Genomic DNA, 23,915 nt, shown 5'->3' with positions numbered 1-23,915 from the left:
GTCTTTAACTTAGTCTAGAGCCTGATCCTGAGACGTGCCTTTCACTTTAGTGTGAGCTGTAGGCACTCAGAATTTCTTGGAATCAAGTGATTAGAATGTGCACTCCTTTGGGCATAGTCCATAGTGTCCTCTGTAGTGCTCATTAGATTATCTGTATTAAAACTTGTCATCAGTTATTTAACTGAGATATGTGGCAACTGCAATAAATCCAAAATGAACTGCATTGCGACACTCTTAACAAAATCAGGAGAATAGACAATGAAGAAAGTCTCATGATTTGTTGGTGCCTTTTTTTCCTTGGGTAATAATAGCACTACAGCTTCCAGTGTCATTCTTGTCTCCTCATGGAGAATTAGCCTGTGCAGTTCTGAAGTGCTGAACCTTCCCTCTCTTGCCAATTAAAATATATATTGCTCATGAGAAAGTTTGCCATTAGAGTTGGGACAAATTGGTTAATTGAAATAAAGTGTCTCCAAACAAAAGGGAATTAGGTTGAATATTTCCCCTAAATAAGCTACTTTCAGATTGGTGTTCCCTATTCAAAGGGAGCTAGCACATATTGTCTGAAATATTTACATAATTTACAAAGGAGTTAACTATTGCTTATATATAGTAAATTTAAAAAATAGAATATATCACAAACTTTCAAGTTACTCAGTTATAGATTAGCTAAATAAATCCTAACCTTTCATAATAGTTCTCTTTTTTTGCTTAAGGAAACACTTTAATTCAATGTCAGATATAACATTGCATGCTGTCAGACTTTAAAGCATCACACTATTCTTTATTTGTATTGCAGTAGTGCCTAGAGACACCAGTCATAGACCAGAATCCCACTGTAGTAAGCACTGTACAAACACACAACCAAAAGACAGTACATGCCCCAAGGAGTTTGCAATCTGAGTATAAGACTGAATATATGGATACAACAAACAGACAGGGGAAACAAAAGGGAACAGTAAGGCAAAACTGATTAGCATGAAAAGAAAAGTAATAGTCACACTGTTTGCAATATTAGGGTTTTGGATTCAATTGAACCTCCGGTTTAATATGAAATGAAAATGGGTTTGGCAAGCCCAACTGCTTTAAAATGAAATACATTTTGCACCAGCTAACCCTTTGATGGTAATAGAGTAATTTAGTTACAAGTTGACTTATTTTTTAATATTCCAGCATGAAGCTACTAAAATTATGCAGGATGCCATTAATGAATTTAGTGGAACTCCAGAGGAAATCCGCATCACTGTTGCTAATGTAGATTTGGCTCTCAGTAAGGGGGAAGTGGAAATAGCACTAAGCATGCTGAGAAATATCACCCCAAGCCAGCCATATTATACTGAGGTTAAAGAAAAGATGGCTCAGATATACCTTCAGATACGGAAGGATAAGAGACTATACATTGGATGTTATTGGTAATATTGTTTCAGATTAATTCTGTTAAAAATGTTTACATTTTCAAATATTTTATTTTAAAAAGATGATGGCTTTATATACAGAAAAAATGCTGACAATATAGAGCAAAACCAATTTCAGAGCCTTTTGGAAGCATAGTCTAAGAGTTAAAGTACAGAACTGTGAATCCAGAAAACAGGGTCCATTTCCACAAGTCAGTTTTTTATTTCAGTGTTGTTTGTCATAAACATTCATATTTTTTTTAAGATAACAAGACCTCTAAGTATCTTGGAGGAAAGAGGAAAAATTAGAAACAATTGAGAATCTTAAGGAAATACATTAATATTTAAAAATACCAAATGAACATTTTTATGATATAAAATATGATGCTAAACAGTTGGGGTCAGATTGTGCCACCTTTTTCATCCTGAGTACTGCCTTACTCTGCAGGTGGTACTACTGAAAACAAAAATCAATTTTTGGAGTAAGTTAGTACTCAGTGTGAGTATGGATGGCAGAATTTGCCACTTAATCACTAGCCAACAGTAAATATTTCCCCCAAAATTCGTTTTAAGGGTCAGATATTTCTATTTCAGAACTAGCATTTTCTTTATTGAAAGAGGCTTTCATCTTCAGCTAAAGAAGACAAAAAAGTTCTTCTGTCATCAGAAACATAAAATACTGACTGATTTTGACGATTGGATAACTTTGGTTTTATGGGGAACAGAACTGAAGTGGGGAAGACTAAATGCCAGATTCTGTCATTCTCGCATGAAGTATGGCCTTCCTCCAAAATTAGACCGCTCAGTCAATAGGACTGCTTGCAGAGAGCTCAGTTATGTCTTTGCCATTAGCCCTGTGTTATGGGCAGTGCTTTGTTGTGTTGCCCCAGGAGCAGCTTGAGCAGGCAACAGTGATTTGCAGAGAGAGCATTCTGTATGGAGGCTGTACCCAATGCAGCATATGCTCCCTGAAGCATCAAGCACCCCCACGGTGTTTGTCATGTTGGGAGAGCAGAGCTAAAGCTCTGACCTCTCTCTGCTCCCTCTGGCTCACCTGCATGGTTAGCCTGCATCACCTCCCATGCTAATAATGATGATTAAGGTAAATGGCAACAGAGGCAGGAGGGAGCATCATGCACTCCCTCATACCACCCATTGCCTGGGTCACAGTTTGGCTCAGAGTAAGATACTACTCAAAATGAGAAGAGGGGGCAGAATCTGAACCTACAAAAATAAAAATAGACATCATGATTCTATGATTAAATGATTGTATATCCCGAGTCATAAATCATTCGTTTAACAGCTTTCTACTGTCACACAAATGGCAAAATCCTCAGTCCAGCACCTCTTATAACTGAAAGAGATTTTACATAATCATTGTAATGAATTTCCATACACATTAAAAGCATTCGAAAAATGCACTAAATGATGTTCAGAATATTATTTCTATATTGAGAACTGAACACTGGCATGTGGTTTCTCATTGATAATGTGAGTAATCCATGTAAACAGGGCACATACTATGTTTTCCCAGATGCACTAGCTTGCATCAGTGTATTGCATCTTGTCTTCATTCAGATTGTGCAAGCATTTTGGGACAGTGACTATTGAAGTCATTGGAGCTACTCTGACTTACACCGGCTCAAGTCCTTGCTCTGTTTTTTTGAATGACAGAACTGACTTTATTTTCTTGAGGGTTCATATATTTTTCTTACATTTCACGCATTAGATTTCAAAATTTATCTCTTATTGTTTCTTGATTCATGTTGTTCTTACTTTTTTTTATAGCGAACTGTGTGAACAATTGCCAAGTCCTCATACTAGCCTTCTCTTGGGAGATGCCTACATGAATATTCAAGAGGTTAGTATAAATGTGTTTAATAAATCTATAGTAATTCAAACAAAAATACATTTAACTGAAAAGCTGGATTTAAAAATTAATCAGTTAATAACTAGTGCTTATATAACATACAATAAATGTTGCTGACTCATTGGCAAAAATATTCCTAACTGCTAATATTACACATAAAAAATAACCCCCACTTCTGTCACTTATTTTTAGCCAGAGAAAGCTTTGGAAGTATACGAAGCAGCTCAAAGAAACAATCCTTTAGATGCAGCACTGGTCAGAAAAATTGGACAAGCATATGTGAAAACTCATCAATATAGCAAGGTCTTGAAACAAAGGATTTATTTTATTCATTGAACACTTAAATCGTAAGAACAAAGAAACAAAGAGAAATAATGAAATTGAATAGACGACAGAAGTTATAAATGAATGTTTCATTTTGACCTACTGTAATTCTGTATTTGGGATATTCTATTGACATTTTTAAATTTCCTTGTAGGCTATTAATTATTATGAAGTAGCTCTAAAGATGAGTGAGCAGGACTTCTTGTGCCATGATCTTGCTGAACTCCTCCTCAAACTCAAGAAGTTTAACAAGGCAGAAAGCGTTCTGAATCAAGCTATGGAGCATGACTCTGGTAGCATTATTCATCCTTTCTATTAATTTTGCTCTGTGTAGGATCAAAGCCTGTGAATCATTTACAATATATAACATGAATTTCTTCATAAATAAGTATTCTAGTTAATTATATTTCTAGACTAAGTACATTTACACAAGCTTCCAATAAATATTTAAATTGCCTTTCATGAGGGCACTCTCCCAGGTCTTGGTTTACACACTTGTGGATGGCACAAAAATACTTAATTATGTACTCCAAATAGCAATTCAGTTCTTGTTTCTGATATGCAGAAAAATGTCAGACTAGAGAGATAACATATTACCATTTTTAATCTTTCAGTTAATGACTTGCTTTCCATGATGAAGGATGTTAAGAGCCTGCTTTTACTAGCAAAGGTTTACAAAAACCATAAAAAAGAAGAAACGATGGGAACTTTGAACAAGGTAATTCATGAGGTTATACAAGCCATATACAATGCTAGAGATCTTCCCTAATCATTTATCAGTAGAAATAGCTTAAGTTCTTTGAGTAGATGCAGCTGTATATCCCACTTAGGGTGCTGAAGCCACAGAATTTTGCCTAGCAGTACCTATAGAAGCGCAGTGCTCACTCCTTGTGCCTTTAGCCCCTCCCCTGGCTATATGAAGTGAGGGCACCACCCTGACCCCACCTCAGTTCCTTCTCACTGTCTGTGGCTGGACCTGGAGCTGTGTGTGATTTTTCACCTCACAATCCCTTCTCAGTTTCTGAGAGTCTTCTTTGTACATAGCTGTATAGTCAGTTAGTACCCTACCTAGTGTTAATATAGTTATTTGGCCTGTGTGATGGGCTCATCATGGTTGAAGTGCTACCTGTCTCATGAGCAGTCAGTCCCGATCAGTGGTCCCCACACAAGGTTCTTGCTCTGTTTGGGTGAGGTTCTTGTCAAGGAGCAGTGTTTGGTTTGTAAATCATTCACAAAAAGGACTCAGGTGGCTAGAGACCTTTTGCCTGAGCAGCACCTCCTAAACAGGCCAGGAGGCCTGTTTTGGCAATGAGGCTTGCATCAGATCAGCGATCGCCTTTGGGCTTGGTGAGTGATGCTACTCCATGTTCTGGGGCTGGCATCTCTCTCAAGAGACGGAGAATCCATTTGCCCTCCTCAGGTGCTCCAAGGAAAAGGTTTGATAAAGCCAGTTGAGACCACTCCAGATCTTATGGAGACTCTTCCTTTTATCTAAGAAGTGTATGAACCAGTACCGTGCTATTGCCAGCACACAGGATGGAACAGGTCCTTCGGACTGCTGCATGGTACCACATTAGAGACATGTGAGAATCCATACCATTGATTCCACTTCCAGGCATGGGGATTCCGTTCAGTCCAATACTGACAATACCAATGCCAGCACTGTCTGTTTCCATGCTGGTGGCATACCAGGTGGCAGCAGATCTACTCTGCCTATAGGTTTCAGACTTCCCACTCATCCAGGATTTTGCTGAGGTTACAGCATTGGCAACCTTGTTGGAAGTGTCTGGGCATGTCACAGAGCCTCAGGGTACATCAGCAATGCAGCCTGGTCTCCCTTACCACAGACTGCAGACTTGAGGCCAGTGTTGGACCCAGTACCAAGGACCTGCTTGGCACTGGTGCACTCTTCAGCACTGATGTTGTCTTAAGAACATAAGAACAGCCATACTGGGTCAGACCAAAGGTCAATCTAGCCCAGTATCCTGTCTTCAAGCAGTAGCCAATGCCAGGTTCCCCAGAGGGAATGAACAGAACAGGTAATCATCAAGTGATCCATCCCCTGATGCCCATTCCCAGCTTCTGGCAAACAGAGGGTAGGGACACCATCTCTGCCAATCCTGGCTGATAACATTTGATGGATCTGTCTTCCATGAATGTAACTAGTTCTCTTTTTTAACCCTGTTATAGTCTTGACCTTCACAACATCCTCTGGCAAGGAGTTCCACAGGTTGACTGTGCGTTGTGTGAAAAAATACTTCCTTTTGTTTGTTTTAAACCTGCTGCCTATTAATTTGATTTGGTGGCCCTCAGTTCTTGTGTTGTGAGAAGGAGTAAATAACACTTCCTTATTTACTTTCTCCACACCAGTCATGATTTTATAAACCTCTATCATATCCCCACTTAGTCATCTCTTTTCCACGCTGAAGAGTCCCAGTTTTATTAATCTCTCCTCGTATGGCAGCCATTCCATACCCCAATAATTTTTGTTCCCCTTTTCTGAACCTTTTCCAATTCCAATACATCTTTTTTGAGATGGGGCGACCACATCTGCATGTAGTATTCAAGATGTGGGCGTACCATGGATCTATGTAGAGGCAATATAATATTTTCTTGTCTTATTATCTGTCCCTTTCTTAATGATTCCCACTATGTTGGGATTTAATCTGTCCCTTTCTTAATAATTCTCCAACCTTCTGGTGTTATCAGTTTGGCCTTCTATATCTCTTCCTCTTCATCCTGATCTCCCTATTCAGTGTTATGGTCAGATCTTGCATTCTGCCTTCGGTTCTCTCACTTTGTGGATGCTCCATGGTTAAATGCGGTGGAAAAACAATATTTTGGAGGCTGTTCGATGGGTTTTACTTTAAAATAGGAAACCCACTACCATATTGACCCATTTGGCTAAATGGGAATGTTTTCAGTGTGCTCATTGTCTGGCAGGGTTCAACCAATATTAACTGACATTCAGGACATCTTGGGGTACTTGTTGCACCTTCAAGCTTCCGGTCTTGCAGGGTCTTGCACTCAATTTGAAGGTTCACCTGGCTAAGATTTTGGCATTTCATCTGCTCATCCAGGGGAGGTTGGTATTTTTGAATGCCATGGTAGCAAAGTTCTTGAAAAGAGTCTTTGTCTCAACACACCAGTGAGAGAACTGGTTCCTTTGTGAGATCTTAGTGTGATTTTAGCAGCTCTGATGGGACATCCATTCGAGTGTTTGACATTTTTTTCTTTTCCTCTTCTTGCTGGCTTTGATATACAGTTGCAGGCTTTGATGGCAGAGCCTCCTTCTATGCAATTCTCTAAAGACAAAATGACCTTGTAGCCACACCCTAAGTTTTTGTCTGAAGTGATGTCTTAATTTCACCTCAACCAGGTAGTGTATCTACCTGAGTTCTGTCCTAAGTCACATTCAGCCCTGAAGGAGGAACATCTTCATTCGCTGGATGTCTGGTGCTGCCTCGCCTTTTACCTGGACAGGACTAAACCATTTCGTACTTCACCTTGTCTGTCTGTGTTGTATGCAGACCGATGAAGGGACAGGCAGCCTCTTCACAGACCGTCTCCAGGTGGATAACTTCCTGCATCAAGACTGCATATGAAATAGCATGAGCAATGCCCCTCAAGGGATACAAGCTCACTCTACATTGATGTGACAGTATTGGACATTTGAAGAGCCATCACTTAGTTATCTGTGCATACGTTTACCAAGCATTATGCCATTACTGCAGCATCCAGAGCAGATGTGAACTTTGGTAGAGCAGTTCTGCAGTCCTTGTTTAAGTAGACTCTGAGCTCCATCTCCTGTAGGTACTGCTTGTGAGTCACCTAAGTGGAATACATGATAAATCTACTCAAAGAAAAAGAAACGATTACTTACTGTAACTGTGGTTCTTCAACATGTGATGCAGACATGTATTTAGGGTGACCAGATGTCCCGATTTTATAGAAACAGTCCCGATTTTGGGGTCTTTTCCTTACATAGGCTCCTATTACCCCCGATCCCCTGTCCCGATTTTTCACACTTGCTGTCTGGTCACCCTACGTGTATTCCACAATCCAATCCATCTGAATCAGGGTCTACACTCTTGAAATTCGGTGCAAAGGAATTGAGGGGGTTGGGACTTGCCACCTCATATTGCCAGGGGAAGGGCTATGGCCACAAGGCACAAGCGCTGTCTTCCTACAGGTACTGCTAGGCAAACTTCTCTGGCTCCAGTGTGCAAGGCACATGCACATCTAAGTGGAATACACATCTGCATCATATCTCAGAGAACCACAGTTACAGCAACTAACCATTTCTTCCAAGGTTGTTTTTTTTCCCCCAGAGACATTGAACATTTGCAACTTCCATTGACTTTACCCAGAGTTGTAGTGCTCAGTTCTTCTGAAAACCAGGCCCTCATTGTGTACCTCAAATTATTCACTATACACTTCAGTAAATATGGAATTTTCCTATAGGCCTTGGATATATTCATTACCTCCTTTTTTGAGCCTTTTCCTAACTAGTATTTATGCTCTAATAACTCCCAGTTCTTAAGGATTCTACTATTACATCTTAGGTACGCAGGCAATTGTAATTTTATTGTCACAGGCGATGAGGGATGGAATACATTTCCCCTTGCCTACTCTGCCGTCTCTTAAACAACATAAGGTAATGGGGAAAATTCTTTGCTGGTATAACACAAACAGAGAATTTGGCGCAATATTTTTCCCCATTATCAGCCCCATATTGAAAATCTTTTCCCATAACCTTAGTTCTATATATGATTCCCTCTATTTGTCTTTTTTCTTTAGATGGTTTTATTTTATTTCTGTGTGCTTATAATATTTTAAAAAGTTATTGTGAATTATTAGGCAGTGCCCTGAGCACCTTGGCATGATCAGTGGGTCTAAAATTAATGGGGAATCTCCACTTATTCAGTGAATCCATGATAAAGAAACATCTCAGTTATCATTAAATTATATGTTCTTATGATATATTATGTTGAAGAAAAATGTGTCCATCAAATGTACAGCTAGAATTATTTGTTACTATAAGTATAGGCCTTTAGTAAAATTCACCCCTGTGCTGAGGGACAGCACAGGCCTATCCACCACTTAGATCCCACTGATTTTGTGCTGCCTTTCTAAACATGGATGAATTTCATCCCTTAAGAATATTCACCTGTTACATGGTAAAAGAGAAAATGCACCAAGCCATTGCCTACAGTAGTTAATTGTACGCATCGGAAAATGAAAAGTCTATAAGAAACAGAAGTAATTTAACCAACTAACAAAATCCAATATTACCAAATATTAAGATAACCTAATTACCTTAAAAAAATAAAGTAGCTTCAGTGAATGAAATAAAAATTGGATTTACAATGTAACAAAAACCTTTTTGAAACATCTTAAGTAATTTAGCAAGTATAAATTTTAGACCTCCTACTGTCCAACAAAATTATGAAAAACTTTTAAAATAGTTACTCCATTACTGTTTGAGTTATAATTTCTCTTTGAATATTTGTTTATTCCATAAGGCCTGTGACATACAGTTGAGAATACTGAAGCGTGTTCCTCTGGAACAACCTGAATTGATCCCTTCTCAGAAGCAGTTGACATCACTGATCTGTGTACAGTTTGCTGAGCAATACTTAATAGAGAAAGACTATGTACAAGCTGTTAAATGGTATAAAGATGCACTATGTTATACTCAGACAGATAGTAAAGTAAGTATTGTATTAAATCCAAGTCAGTATCTGTTCAACAATACTTTAAGTCCACATTAAGTTGAAAAAATAGTTATGTTAGCCACTTTGTTGTTTAAGGGGTATGATGAAAATATGTTTCAATATTTAGAATATAAAAAGTACTGTGAGTGAATTCTTAAACTTGCATTTCAGCAGAACAGCAACCAGAAAAAAAACAAATACATGCAAGAAGAAAATATTGGTCCAGGCTCCTATTAGTGCTTTTTCATTTATTTATTTTATAAAATTCATCCAGTTACAAAAAAAATGGAGCATATGTACAATAAAAACAAACAAACAAAACAAACCAGTTGTTTTTTTAAGAGAAATTAAATGACAACCGCTACCTCCAGGAAAAAAAAAGCCCTTTCCTATTATACATTTTTCTTCTGAAACACATATTTCTATTAGCAACAAAGAGAGGGTCCAGCCCCATAAGATTTACATGTGCAATACTCCCATTACAGTTTTGAGGGTTAGATTCTCAGGTTCACTAACCAGTACAACATGGCCTTGAATATGATGATGAATTCCGTCTGTGCATGCAGAACCTCAATTGAAGTCCATGGGAATTTTGCCAAGTTAGATGCCAATGTTCCCTTTCTGCAAGAAGGGTGCAGTGATGAACACAACTTTGGGATGCTGTACATGCTGAACTTCATAGTTTCATAGATTCCAGGGCCAGAAAGGACCACTGTTGTCATCTAGTCTGACCTCCTCTGTAACACAGACCATAGAACTTCCCCACAATAATTCCTGTAGCACATCTCTTAGGAAAAACATCCAATCTTGTTTAAATATTGCCAGTGATAGAGAATCTACCATGACCTTTGGTAAACTATTCCAGTGATTAATTACTCACATTGTTAAAAATGTGTACCTTATTTCCAGTCTGAATTTGCCTAGCCTCAGCTTCCAACCATTGGATCATGATAGACATTTCTCTGCTACATTGAAAAAAACAATTATCAAATGTTTGTACCCCATTTAGGTTCTTATAGACTGTAATCAAGTCACCTCTTAGCCTTCTTCCCTTTGTCACCCCTTCAACTGACTTCACTTGGAGCTGATGGCACTCAGGCATGTCACAGGATCAAGCATCTGCAACTTCCATTTAAATGAGAATAACATGCATGTTTTCCTGAAATCACACTCATTTTCAAAGGTTGCCTGGCATGTGCTGTGACTTTTCTGTCACTGTTTTGCCCCACATCAGCTGGAGCTGTTTACTTCTAAGAGAAATAATATTATTCCCGTCATTTGGGACAATTAAAACTAGACAAGACAAAGCACTGAAGGGCATACTAGTGAATGGAGCATTCCGCTTTGTCAGGAAGATGGCATAAATGTTATTATGGGACAAATTTATCCCTGAGGTCAATTCACTGAAATCTTTCCATCTCTAATCTTTGAGATAGGATTCTGAATCAAGAAAGAAAAGAAAATTACTCTTGATATCAATTACACTGATCACTGAAATATTTCCCTTCTTTAATTACTTGTCCTTATTCTCCCAGGTACTATTGCAGTTGGCTCGTCTTTATTTGACACAAGGAGATATCGAGTCATGTGAACATCATTGTGCTCTGCTTCTTCAAGATGACAATTGCAATGAAATTGCAACAATGGTATAAATGGGTAATATTTAATCATCTATAGACCAGATTAAAGAATTTGTTTTTAGTGTTAAGGCTATTCTAAAGACATTCCTCTGTGTATTGGCCTAATATGTCTTATGTCCAAGAAGCTACACTGCAAAAGATAGCAAAATAGGTTGAATCTACTAACAAACTTTTTCCATAAGAATCAGAGGAAAGGAAGGTAAGGGGAAAGTGAAAGGCAAATGTATATCTCCCAAAAAGCATTCTGCATAACAGCAGAAAAAATATTAAGCATATACTTACCTATGAGTAATGGCGAAGTGTTTTGTTTTCTTTTTTTGAGGGTAATCTCATACTTCTATCAATTTAGCCCAGGGCAAAGTTTCTCTGATTTGCAGTTTAGTCCATGTTTCACATGGCACTAAGTGTCATGTCAGTGTTGTATTGCATATAAATAGGATATATGGCTTGTTCACATTGTGGATGAATGTGCTATAGCAGATGTGATTTCTAAAGTGCACTAATGTGTTGCTGGTGCACACTAAAGGTTCCCTAGTGTGCTTTAATGTAGTACTGTTTCAAACAGCACTATGTTCCTGTGCACCAGCAGGGTCTAAACAGATCAATTAATGTGAGCACATTAGTGTGGCTGAGATACCACACCCTTGTAGAGCCCATTTCCCCTCCAGATAGACAAGCCCTGAGTCAGTAGATGAAATGGGACACCTGAAAATGAGTTTGGATCCCCTCCAAAAGTACAGTTTACTACATGATAATTCTGTATGGTTATTATTACTTGTTTCATTATGTCTTTTAATTCGTAATGTTGAAAGATACCCTTTGATATTATTCAAAATAACAGTTCAAGAAAAAACAAAGCCAGCTGCAAACACTCAGATAAATATTCACCCTCCTTCTACCCTTTTTCTTTCTACCTTTCCCCATACCCTTCATTTTCAGCCGCCTTCAACTCTCCCAGCTTTACAGGTTTTCTCTGAATCTCAAAACTCTTGAATGTGGGATTCAGTCTAGAATAGCAGGGTATCCCTTAGTACTTAAGTGTATGTTTTAGCCATGTGATGGATCAATCAGTGTAGTAACTACTTGTACCAGGAATAACTCGCTTGAAGAATTCAGTCCCAACACAGGTACTGATCCCCTAAACACATACACATGTGAATTACCTTAATGGAAGTTTTCTTTGAATTAAGTATAACAGTGAATAATACAGTAGTAAAGTAGCCATTGTGTTATTTATTTCAATATTAAATTCAGGTTTTTTTGTATTGGCTCCCATTACATTTATTACACTTCATTTAGTATGCTGAAGATTTTCATTGTGGCAATACCAAACTGCAACAGGGTGGAAGCTGTCGCTGATAAAGCTGGAGATTTTGGCAGCTTGGGTGGGGACAGTCAGGCATTTGGGCTCCTGGAGAGGCAGCTTGGGGCAGTGGGATAAGAAAGGCCATACTGAGTCAGACCCATGGTCCATCTAGCCCGGTATTCTGTCTTCTAACAATGGCCAGTGCTAGGAGCTTCAGAGAGAATAAACAGAACAGGGCAATTTCAAGTGATTCATCCCCAGTCAGCCAATCCCAGCTCATGGAAGTCAGATGTTTAGGGACACCCGGAGCATGGGGTTATGTCCCTGACCTTCTTGGCTAATAGCTGTTAATGGACCTATCCTCAATTAATTTATCTAATTATTTTTGGTATCCAGTTATATTTTTGGCCTTCACAACATCTCATTGTGCAAGTTCCACAGGATGAATGTGTGTTGTTGTGTGAAGAAGTGCTTCCTTTTATTTGTTTTAAACCTGCTACTTATTAATTTCATTGGGTGACCCCTGGTTCTTGTGTTCTATGAAGTGGTAAATAACACTTCTCCATTCACTTTCTGTGCACCATTCATGATTTTATAGACCTCTGTCATATCTTCCCTTAGTTGTCTCTTTTCTAAACTGAACAGTTCCAGTCTTTTTAATCTCTCCTCATATGGAAGTTGTTCCGTACCCCTAATAATTTCTGTTGCCTCTCTCTGTACCTTTTCCAATTCTAAGATATCTTTTTAGAGATGTGCAACCAGAACTGCATTCAGAATTCAAGGTTTGGGCATGCCATGTATTTATATAGTGGCATTGTGCTATTTTCTGTTTTATTATCTATTCCTTTCCTAATGGTTCCTAACATTGTGTTATTTGTTGTTGTTTTTTTGACTGCCACTGCATATTGAACAGATGTTTTCAGAGAACTGTCCATGATGACTCCAAGATCTCTTTCTTGAGTGGTAACAGCTAATTTAGACCCCATCATTTTGTATGTTTAGTAAGATTTTTTTCCCTCATGTGCATTACTTTGCACTTATCAACATTGAATTTCGTCTGGCATTTTATTGCCCAGCCACCCAGTTTAATGAGCTCCCTCTGTGGCTCTTCACATTTAGCTTTGGACTTAACTATCTTGAGTAATTTTGTAACATCTGCAAATTTTGCCACCTCACTGTTCACCCCTTTTTCCAGATAATTTATGAATATGTTGAACAGTACAGGTCCCAGTAGAGATCCTTGGGAGACCCTGCTCTAATGATCTTTGCGTTCATTAAATAACAAACCAGTCAATGAGAAAGGAATAAAACTTTAATAAACTGGAGAGCATCTTTGGTGAACTGCTGCACACATCCATGCGATGTTCCAACCCCCTGCCTTCAGGGCACATCTCTAAATTCCGGAGCATTTCTAAATTATTATCTTCTACAAACATATCTCTATACCTGCTGTTTACCTCTCTCCACTGTGAAAACTGACCATTTATTCCTACCCTTTGTTTTCTATCTTTTAACTCGCGCTGATCCATGAGAGGATCTTTGCTCTTAACTATGACTGCTTAGTTTTCTTAAGCGCCATTGGTGAGGGATCTTATCAAAGGCTTTCTGAATGTCCAGGTTCACATGCTTGTAATAGGTCGGTGATGCATGGTTTGCATTACAAAAGCTGTGTTGACTCTTCTCCAATATATGGTGTTCAACCATGTGTCTGATCATTTTGTTCTTTATTGTAGTTTCAACGAGTTTGCCTAGTACTTAAGTTAGGCTCAATGACCTATAATTGCCAGGATCGCCTCTCAAGCCTTTTTTTAAAAATCAGCATTATATTAGCTCTCTTTCAGTCATCTGGTACTGAGGCTGATTTAAGCAGTAGGTTACACACCACAGTTAGCAGATCTGAAATTTCATATTTGATAAGCAGCATGTCAGTACATATTTCTGCTAAAATGACCAGCAGCAAAATAACTAACAGCCTTGACAATGAAATGATCTTATTTATATTTCAGAGTTAACACAACCTATTTAAATGAAGGGAGCTGTTCACATCTCTCAAAACTAATGTTTCATGCTTGTCTGCAACTCAGAAAGGCAGCATTATATCAGTTTACACTTGGTTTGTTTTCTAAATTATTTCAGCAACCATAATTATTAGAATTTTTTTTAACTGAAAGCTTTGAATCTGGAGCATAATTCTTTAGCAAGGGGTGAATTCTATGGCAAATTTTACAGCTGCAGAATCACAGAATACACAGGGCCATCGAAGTACAAATGAGAGAATTGGGCCCAAATCCAACAAGAGGCAACATCTGGTCTTTACATTTGAGTGTCCATCTGAATAGTGCATAGTTATTTTATTGCATATTTCATATTTTCATTTGAAACATTGTTTAATGCTAGTTCATGCTCAGCTATTTTTAAACATATCCTTTTTTGGTTGTCAGGAATATTCTCAGAAGGGTAAAATAACTTTTACATTTCTGGTTCTTTTCAAGGAATTCAACGCAGGCACTTTTAATGTAGTTTTTTTCTGCTCTCTTAGATGATGGCAGACCTCATGTTTAGAAAACAGAAGTATGAACAAGCTATAAATCTTTACCAAAATGTTCTGGATAAAGCACCAGGTATCTACTATTAAATAAGCTGGAGTTTTTTCAGATTCACCCTATTTTTAAAAGACTAATTAATGTAAATATGTGACAACTCTGTTGTCTTAATTTCATCTACAAGACTTCCAAGTAGCATGTTTTATTTAGTACAAGGAGCTTCTATAGTCCCACAACACAAGGAACAAGATGAATGGGTCTGAAGCTTTGGGATGGAGACTTTGCCTTGGCACTTCAAAAAAACAGGAAAAGTTTGTGGGGACTGGGTTCTCTTGTGTGTCTTTCGAGCTCTGCCATTTTCCCTTTTGAAAGCCTTAGTCTCTTCTCAGCTTCGAATCCTCCAGGCATCATTGCGGTATCCTACTGATAGCTGCCTTTAGCGAAACATGGCCTTTTTTCACATTTTAAAACTAAAATGTAAGCTTAACATGAATTCAGAAGCCTGAGTTTTTTCAATATAAAGGTAAAGTTTACTTTCTTACTTCGTTACATTGTGTCATTTTAGATAATTTCTCAGTCATGGAAAGGTTAATAGATTTGCTAAGAAGAAGTGGTAAGCTTGATAAAGCTACATATTTCTTTGAAATGGCTAAGAAAAAGTCAACTCGAGCACTCTTGGAGCCTGGTTATAACTACTGCAAAGGACTTTACTGCTGGTAATTTATACTGAGTAGTCTTTAGCAATGTTATAGATACCCTGACAAGTAAGGCTATGCAACCCCTGTATAGCTTACGTGTGCTGTTTCAGGTTCATTTTGAGAACTGAACCTTGCAATTTGGTTTGCAAGACCTTGAAATGAACCAGCATCTCAGGTTTGCTGGGAAGTTGAAGTTCTAATACAAATTTTCTACTGGGCTCAAGGGTTTTTGTGGGAGAGGGCAATGTTAGAATAGAAGAAAGAAACTCAGGTAAATATAGGAAAGGGTGGTGTGTAAGAACCTGAATAGAATAGAACAAACTCAGTGGACTTGAATATATGAAACTCAGTACAAGAGAGTTGAAGTTTGATTGTAAATATTTCACGTGGCTCTAAAATCAAGGAGTGAAATCTGACCCCTTTGAAGTGAATGGCAGAAGTCCCATAGACTTCAATGAGGCCACGAATTAATCCAAGATATTTGGATATAATATGTTAAACTTCACGTTATGAGGGTCAAATAATGAAGAATAGTTTCTGCTTTATATAACACCTTTTTATTTGGGGATCTCAAAGCACTTTCCGAACATATGAGCCCCACAAAGCACCTCCGATAGATATTTTATCTGTTTCACAGATTGATAAATCAAAGCTGCAGTTAGCCTACCTTAATGAAGCCTTGAAGTCTGTCTCTGCTTGAAAATGTGACTCTAAAAATGGCATTGTGGGGTTCCATATATACTGTGTTTCAGTGATTCAAGTATCAAACTAGGACAAGTCAAAAGATGTTTTTCTACTAACTGTTAGCCCTGCAGACGTAATCTGGGATCTGACCGATCAAGCTGGGTTCATTCCTTCTCATGAATAATAAAGGTTTCATAGGCCGAAATGTTCCTTGTTCACATCTGTGAAAATGTACAGTATTCAAATTATACCCTTAGTAATATGTGTGCATCCTGGTTATCAGAAGGGGTTTCCACAGGTGTAATAGATTGGAACTTAACAAATGAGTTTGTTGATGATGAACAAGTTGGAATATAATGCACAGCTCACTTACTCTTAGCTGTGATGGCTTTGCAATACTAAAAGGAAAAAAGGGATAAAAATATGTATTCTATAGATATAATCTGTGCAGGATTTTCAGTTCCTGGGTCTTGGCTTCTTGACATGATTTTGGTGGAACTTAGCTACCTCTCAAGATTTTTTGACCATCATGGACAGCAGTAACAGGATAGGGCATGAGCCAGGCCCCCTACTAACTGTTGTGCACTACTCTCTCCCAAGTATAAACGCTGCCCACCAGTTATTCCAGTCAGCAGTCAGCAAAGGAAGTTCTGTTCTTTATTCTGTATAGATATTCATTCTGCACACTCATCATGGTAGTATCTGACCACCTTCCAGTAGTGCATAAATAAGGCTAAAATTTTGTCACAGATATTTTTAGAAACGTCATGGACTGGTCACAGGCAATAAAGAAAAAATCATGGAAGCCTGTGACCTGTCTGTGACTTTTACTAAAAATATCTATGACAAAATGGGGAGCTCAGCTGTGGGGTCCCCACCCCACAGTGGTTAGGCAGCTGCAGGGGCCCGCTTGGATCTTCAGGGCCCCCACCACCTGAGAGGGCTTGGAGCTCCAGAGTCCCACACCGCCTGTGGCAGCCAGGGTAACCCTGCGGCAGCTGGGAGCTCTGGGGTCCTCCCACTGTGGACGGTAGGGGGACCCTGAAGCTCCCATCCGCTGGGGTCTGAGGTCACGCAGGTCACTGGAAGTCACAGATTCAGTGACTTCTGTGACCTCTGTGAAAAAATAGTGAAAAAATTGACCAACATCTGTAATGTATGGTTCATTCTCTCCCTAGGGAGAGAATTGTGTGCGCAGTGGAGTGTTTTCTTTTGTTAGATTTTTGTTTCTGGTATTTTTGTTTGTTCGTTTTTAAGTGTACGTAGTCTATGCTCCTTTCCAACCTCCAGCTTTTCAAGATTCCAGCAATGCTCACTGAGGCCCCAATTCAAGTATGCACCTCTATTCAGGAAAGCTTAAATCCCACTGAAGTCATTGAGATATATGCTTAAAGTTAAGCATATACTTAAGTGGTTTCCTGAAATTGAATGCATTTCAGCACATTCTTAAGTGCTTTCTTGAACTGGGGCTTGAGTATCTTTTAACTTCCCTTTCCTTTTCCTTCATGTTAGGTCTGGTACGGTTGCTATATAATTGAGGCCTTTCCCAGACTCTGATAATATTAGCAAAGAACAAAACCAAAACCACATTTAAATAATGTATTCATATAACACAGGGGTCTCAAACTCAATTTACATTAGGCCAATGCCAGTCCTCAGATCCTCCCAGCGGACCAATAATGTCGCTCATGCTGCCCAGAACCCACCCCCAAAACTCCATCCCGGCCAAAACTCCACCCCACACCTGCCTAAGGCTCTGGGAGTGAATTTGGGTGGGGGAAGAGGTCTGGGGTAGGGGATTGGAGTGCAGGCTCTAGGAGGGAGTTTAGGTGCAGAAGGGGTGAGAGGTTGGGCTCTGGGAGTTTGGGTGGGGGAGGGGATCTGGGGTGCAGGCTCTGGGATGGAGTTTGGGTGCTGGGTGAAGGCTCTGGGCTGGGGCAGGGGGTGGGGGTGCAGGAGGAGGGGGCGAGGTTTCAGGATCAGGGAGGGAGGAGGGGTGCAGGCTCTGGGAGGGAATTTGGAGGTGTGAGGGTGTGTGTTGGAAGGGGAAAGGGGAAGGCTCTGGGAGGGGGTCGGAAGGTGCAGCGCTTACCTGAGGCTCCTAGGTGGGGGGGAAGAGGGCTCTACACGCTGCTGCCCCCAGGCACCGCCCGCACTTCCCATTGGCCACAGGGGCACTCGGGGCGGGAGCAGCGTGTGGAGGTACATCCCTGCCCTGGGGCCACAGGGAGGGGCCGGAAAACACATGGAGCAAGCAGGCAGACGCCATTGTAAATTGCCTTGGGGGAGGGAGTGCCCAGGGGCAGCAGGTGGGGCCAAGAGAGAGACCCGGCCCCAAAACTGCTGGAGCCCCGTGGGCCACATTGGGGAGGTTTGTGGGCTGCAGATGGTCCACAGGCCAGGAGTTTGAGACCCCTGATATAACATTTTCTATTTATGTGGCTTTCTGTACAGTTAGTTTGATTTTACATTAATATATCAAAAAAAGACAAACAGATACAGGAAAACAGAAATATCATCCATAGAACAATAAGTAATAAGAATTAGTATACAGTACAGTAAAAGAATCAATACACACAAGAATATCAGTACAATATAAAGTAAACTAAACAAGTATCTGGTGTAGATTATGCACTTTTTTATTCCTATTTTTCATAGAATCCATATGTACAAATGTTCTATACTTATAACAAATATTGCAAGATTTTTCCATGCTGACAGAGGCCTTTTCCATTAGTACTTTATGTATATCAATATGGAAATGTTATTGTTAAGACTGATGATCACCCTACACTCCTGCAACTGCATATTACATATTCTCTCCAAATAGGCACATGGGACAGCCCAATCAGGCACTAAAGTATTTCAACAAAGCTCGAAAGGACAGTGACTGGGGCCAGAGAGCCATCAACAATATGATTCAGATCTGCCTAAATCCGGATAATGAGATAATAGGAGGAGAAGTGTTTGAAAGCCTCAATGCAGAGGACAGGTAAAAGAGAAATCCAACACTTAATGGAAACAATTTGAAATAGAGAAACACAATGGAATATCACATCCATTTTCCATTATATGTCTCAGACTAACATAAAGCTCTGGTCATTTTTTCCCCCTACAAGTGTAAAAAGAGGCTAAACACAGCATTTCAGTTCAGCTGTGCCCGCTACGCTATATTCACTAACAGAAAATAGAAACGTTTGCCATATTTGTGAGTTTAAAAGAAAGGAGGCAAATTTAATACTTGTGGAAAGTACTGGACTGAGAGACCTGGAGGCTGAAGGCCTGTATTTGGACACAGAACAGATGCATGGGGATGGCAGTTTAAGGTGCTTCGGCTCTGGTCTGGAAGGGACAATGGTCTGTAATCTAATATGTGTGAGTTATGATGTATTTAGAAGAAGAAATGCAAATCTGCTCTGTTAAATATGGTGCTATTAGAATTAAAAGATATTGCTTTATCATTAGACAGGATTTGACACACTAGGAATCATCATGTATGATGTTTAATGATAATTTTAACAGTAATTTAAAAGAGAAGAGAGAATCTGAGCAACATGGGATACGCACAGCTGAGAAACTCCTTCAAGAGTTTTATCCTTACTCACAAGAGGGACAAAATCAGATGAAGATGTTACAGAACTGCTGTCTGTTGGCCACAAAAGACAAAATTCAGGTGGAGAAAGCCCTCAGTGTATTTATAGAAATGGCCCAATATGAGGTAAGAAAATTCTTCAATTCCTCTTAGGTTCCCTTCTGTTTTAAAATGCTAATAGATAATATTTTGTTTTTTACTAGGAATATTTTCAGTTGAGTAGCCACCCATTTTCTCCTTAATTTTAAAATAAGCCTGTGAAATTAATTTAAGAGGTATAATAAGGTGTTACTGTTTCAATGTGTGTGTACTTTCTACATAGTCTGGAGATAAATCAGATCAAGTTATTCTTAATATTATGAAAAGAAAATAGCTAAGATTTTTTCATTTTCATTGACGAATGCTTTAATTATATGAAGTGCATGGTTAAGTTTGGATTATTGAGGTTTGGTTAATTAGGGGAATTTTCATTGTAGTCAACTAAATGTTGGGAAACAGGAGTTTGATCCTACAAGTTGCTGAACACTTTGGTCCTAATCAAGTGAAGTATTTATGACGTGCTTAATTGTAAACGTATGAGTACTCGTACTGACTTCAGGAGGACTACATGAATGCTTAAAGTTAAGTACAGGCATAAAAGATTTGCTTAATAGGAGGTAAAATGCTCAGCAGTTGGCAGAATTGAGCCCCAGACCCTGATTTGGTTAACAGAGCGCTTTGGATAGTCGAGGATTGGATAGTCCAAGTTGTGCTGTACTGCACTGCACAACTGTATTAGCACACTCCGACAGCACCCAACTCCATCATTGCAGTTGTGTGTTTGCTGCCATGGCCTCCTAGGATATGGAATGTTTTCCCGCTTGGTATTTTCTATACTTTTCCTTTTACCTTCCTAGCTTTCTGTTTTAGAGTTTATCATTTTGTTTTTCATTATATTATTCAGGGGGATGGAGAGGTTCTGTTTTATACAGTGCTTTATGATTGCACACACCCATCCTAGGTGCTTTCATGGGGACAGAGAGAGGACATTCTTTATAAACGTATTAGAATGTATGTCATAGTTAAATTTGAGGTTGTTTGTTTTTAACAATTACCTTGTCACCCCAAATACCAATACATCTAGGACCTCAGTTTTACAATAGGATCCACACGTGGATCTTGGGTGTGCTTGGAGTACCGTTGGCTTCTCATTCTTAATCATCATCATAATAAAATATATAACTCTCATATAATGCTTTCATCTATAGATCCATCTACACTGTGTGATCATAATGGTCCGTCTGAATGGATTCAGTTGCAAGATTAGGGCATTAGATTGTCATCTCTAATTGTTTATGACAGACTAGATAGCATAAGGAAAATTAAACTAAAGTTTATTTAACAATCTGACAAACATGTTGTTTTTAATAATCCAAATGAAATATGGTTCAATAATGAAAGTTGTTAATTTTTAAAGTAAGAGAATAAAACCAGTAATGTTTCTAGACCATGGAAAGAGCTTAATGTTTAAACAATAGTATTTCTGCTTTTATTTCTTAGAGGGAAAGTGTTCCAGCTATTTTGGCAATGGCCCAAGCCTATATGATTCTGAAACAGACTCCGAAGGCCAGAACCCAGCTAAAACGGTTAGCCAAAGCTAACTGGACTTTATCTGATGCTGAAGAGTTAGAAAAAAGTTGGATGTTATTGTCTGACATATACTGCAAAAGTGGAAAGTATGATCTTGCAACTGAACAACTGAAACGCTGCTTACAATACAATAAGGTGAGAGGAAAAGGAGGTGTTTACAAGGAGATCTTGAAAAGTCAGAAAACACTGTGATGAGTTAGGAACACAAATAGAGTTGTTTTCATTAATAGCCACTTACAATAACCCCAAAAGTAACAGCTATAAGGAGCAGCTATAATTTAGAACCTGATTTACAATAAAATTAGGTAGTGGATAATAATAATTCATTTAATGATAGTTAATGGCAAAATCTTCATGACGCTGAAATTGGTGAGACTTTCATTATTGATTTTACTATTGTGACCCTAAACACACACACACACACACACACACACACACACACACACACACACACACACACACACACACACACACACACACACACACACACACACAATTAATGCAACATTAAGGTTGAACATTTTAAACAACAGAAAGCCAGGAAATGCAAAAGTTAAGCTCATAACGGTAATGTTAACTTGGTTATGTTGTGCATTCTGTATTTTAGTGCACATCTTATTATTATCTTAAGAATAAAACTTCAAGCTATACATTTCATAAGAAAAACAGACAGAGGAAACAGTGCAATATTACATTTATATTTAACTGGAAAATGTAATTTGAGCCCCTGTATTTACAATCTTGATCACAATTTAAATTCACTAAGAAATGAAAGATCAATGCTGTATGGTGTTAGCATACATTTGGGTATGCTAACTATTCTCAGTAATGCTTTAACATTTTGTGGTTTTGGTTTTTTTAGTCTTGTTCAAAAGCTTATGAATACATGGGTTTTATCATGGAGAAAGAACAGGCCTATAAGGATGCTGCAACTAATTATGAATTCGCTTGGAAATACAGTAATCAAGCAAATCCTGCTGTTGGTGAGTTGAGAAGTACTGTTCTAGCTCAAGTTCCACCTGAATATCATCCAGCACATTTATTCCTGAAAGCGTAACAAATTGTGATGATGTAATAGATGCTTCTGCCCCCAGTTACACCAATGCAACCAAGCTGAAGATAGTGGTATTACAGAGGTGTAATTAAGGGCAGTATTTGATCCAGAATGCTGCTAAGAGTTTATTGACAGCTCATTTTAATATTGCATAATGGTGTAAGAAAAGTTAAAATCTGCAGAAGGGCCAAGTACGAAATAGTTGCATGTAGAGGAGTGCAGAAGAGATGTCTGTGGAGATGGAGGTATTGGCATACTTGGAAAAGATTTCTTGTAAGCTGAAAGACAGAAAGGAAGAATCCGTCTTGGTTTCCAGACCTACTGCATATGACTAATGAATGTTATACACGTTGGGCCAGATCCTGGAAGGCTCTTGAGGTGAGTGAAAAGGTGGCTTTAAGACATCTTTTCTCTCTCATTCCACAAGCCACCATATACTGGTTCAGTCTCTCAAATTAATGTACATTATACCAGTAGCTCACAACCCCAGTGAGTTGTTCCAGCTGCTGAAATCACCAAAGCATAGGGACATAGCCATGGGTAAAGAATGATGTCCATAGGCGTCGACTCCATGGGTGCTCCAGGGCTGGAGCATCCACAGAAAAAAATCAGTGAGTGCTCAGCTTCCTCCAACAGCTCCCTGTGGCCCCGCGCCACCTCCCTGCTCTAGCTCACTTCCGCCTCCGCTTCCTCCGTGAGCGCGCCGCCAAGTCCTGCTTCCTTCCCCTCCCTCCCAGCACTTGTGCCGTGAAACAGCTGATTCGCAGGGCAGAGAGAACATGGCATGCTGGGGGAAGAGGCGGGGCCGGAGCAGGGATTTGGGGAACGGATCCAATAGGGGCTGGGAAGGGGCAGAGTTAGGGCGGGGACTTTGGGGATGCGATTGTAGTGGGGGCAGGGTAGGGTGAAGTCAGGACAGAGTCAGGGAAACGGGTGGGGGGTGCAGGCACCCACCAGCGCCAGAGAAAGTTGGCTCTTATGACGGTTTCCCTAGCCGCTGATTGTCAGAGGGTGGAGCTGAAAAGCAGGAGAGAGATCACTTAATCATTACCTGTTAGATTCACTCCCTCTGGGGGACCTGGCATTGGCCACTGTCAGCAGATAGGATACTGGGCTGGATGGACCTTTGGTCTGACCTAGTATGGCTGTTCTTATGCCCCTTTTCCCTGGCCACACATGCTATTCCAGGGGCTGAGAAGCTAGTTATGTTGGGGCCACTATGCTGGCCTCTCACCACTAGAGGATTTTCTACTAGTTCTTTAAGATGAATTTAAGGCTGTTTTGCACAGCATAGGACATGGCTTGAGACTGCAAAGTTCTCAGAATTTTGCAGGATCCAGCCCTTCTTCTTTGAGTGCTTGCTCATGTTCATTCCATGTTAGGTGTGTGTGCTCACCACATGCACCAGTGCTGGAAGTTTTTCACTCAGTGGTATCCATAGAGGACCAGCTCTGGCACCCTCTG

The 23,915-nt window shown here is 39.4% G+C and overlaps 1 protein-coding gene across 1 annotated transcript in view; it reads left to right on the top strand.

Annotated features, from left to right (window-relative positions):
- The window catches only part of TTC21A (tetratricopeptide repeat domain 21A), a 64,851-nt gene that overhangs the window by 33,047 nt on the left and 7,889 nt on the right, over positions 1 to 23,915 (top strand). Inside the window, exons 15-27 of the mRNA XM_030550002.1 lie at positions 1,174 to 1,412; positions 3,183 to 3,255; positions 3,457 to 3,567; positions 3,743 to 3,881; positions 4,203 to 4,306; positions 9,114 to 9,302; positions 10,841 to 10,951; positions 14,791 to 14,872; positions 15,360 to 15,510; positions 19,007 to 19,168; positions 19,699 to 19,894; positions 21,308 to 21,532; positions 22,260 to 22,380. Of these exons, the coding sequence (XP_030405862.1) occupies positions 1,174 to 1,412; positions 3,183 to 3,255; positions 3,457 to 3,567; positions 3,743 to 3,881; positions 4,203 to 4,306; positions 9,114 to 9,302; positions 10,841 to 10,951; positions 14,791 to 14,872; positions 15,360 to 15,510; positions 19,007 to 19,168; positions 19,699 to 19,894; positions 21,308 to 21,532; positions 22,260 to 22,380 (1,903 nt within the window). The remainder of the gene's footprint in view (positions 1 to 1,173; positions 1,413 to 3,182; positions 3,256 to 3,456; positions 3,568 to 3,742; positions 3,882 to 4,202; positions 4,307 to 9,113; positions 9,303 to 10,840; positions 10,952 to 14,790; positions 14,873 to 15,359; positions 15,511 to 19,006; positions 19,169 to 19,698; positions 19,895 to 21,307; positions 21,533 to 22,259; positions 22,381 to 23,915) is intronic.

This window comes from Gopherus evgoodei, chromosome 2, assembly GCF_007399415.2.
Source record: "Gopherus evgoodei ecotype Sinaloan lineage chromosome 2, rGopEvg1_v1.p, whole genome shotgun sequence".
NCBI lineage: Eukaryota > Metazoa > Chordata > Testudines > Testudinidae > Gopherus > Gopherus evgoodei.
The sequence above is the reverse complement of the archived record's forward strand: the minus strand, read 5'-3'. Positions and strand labels throughout refer to the sequence as shown.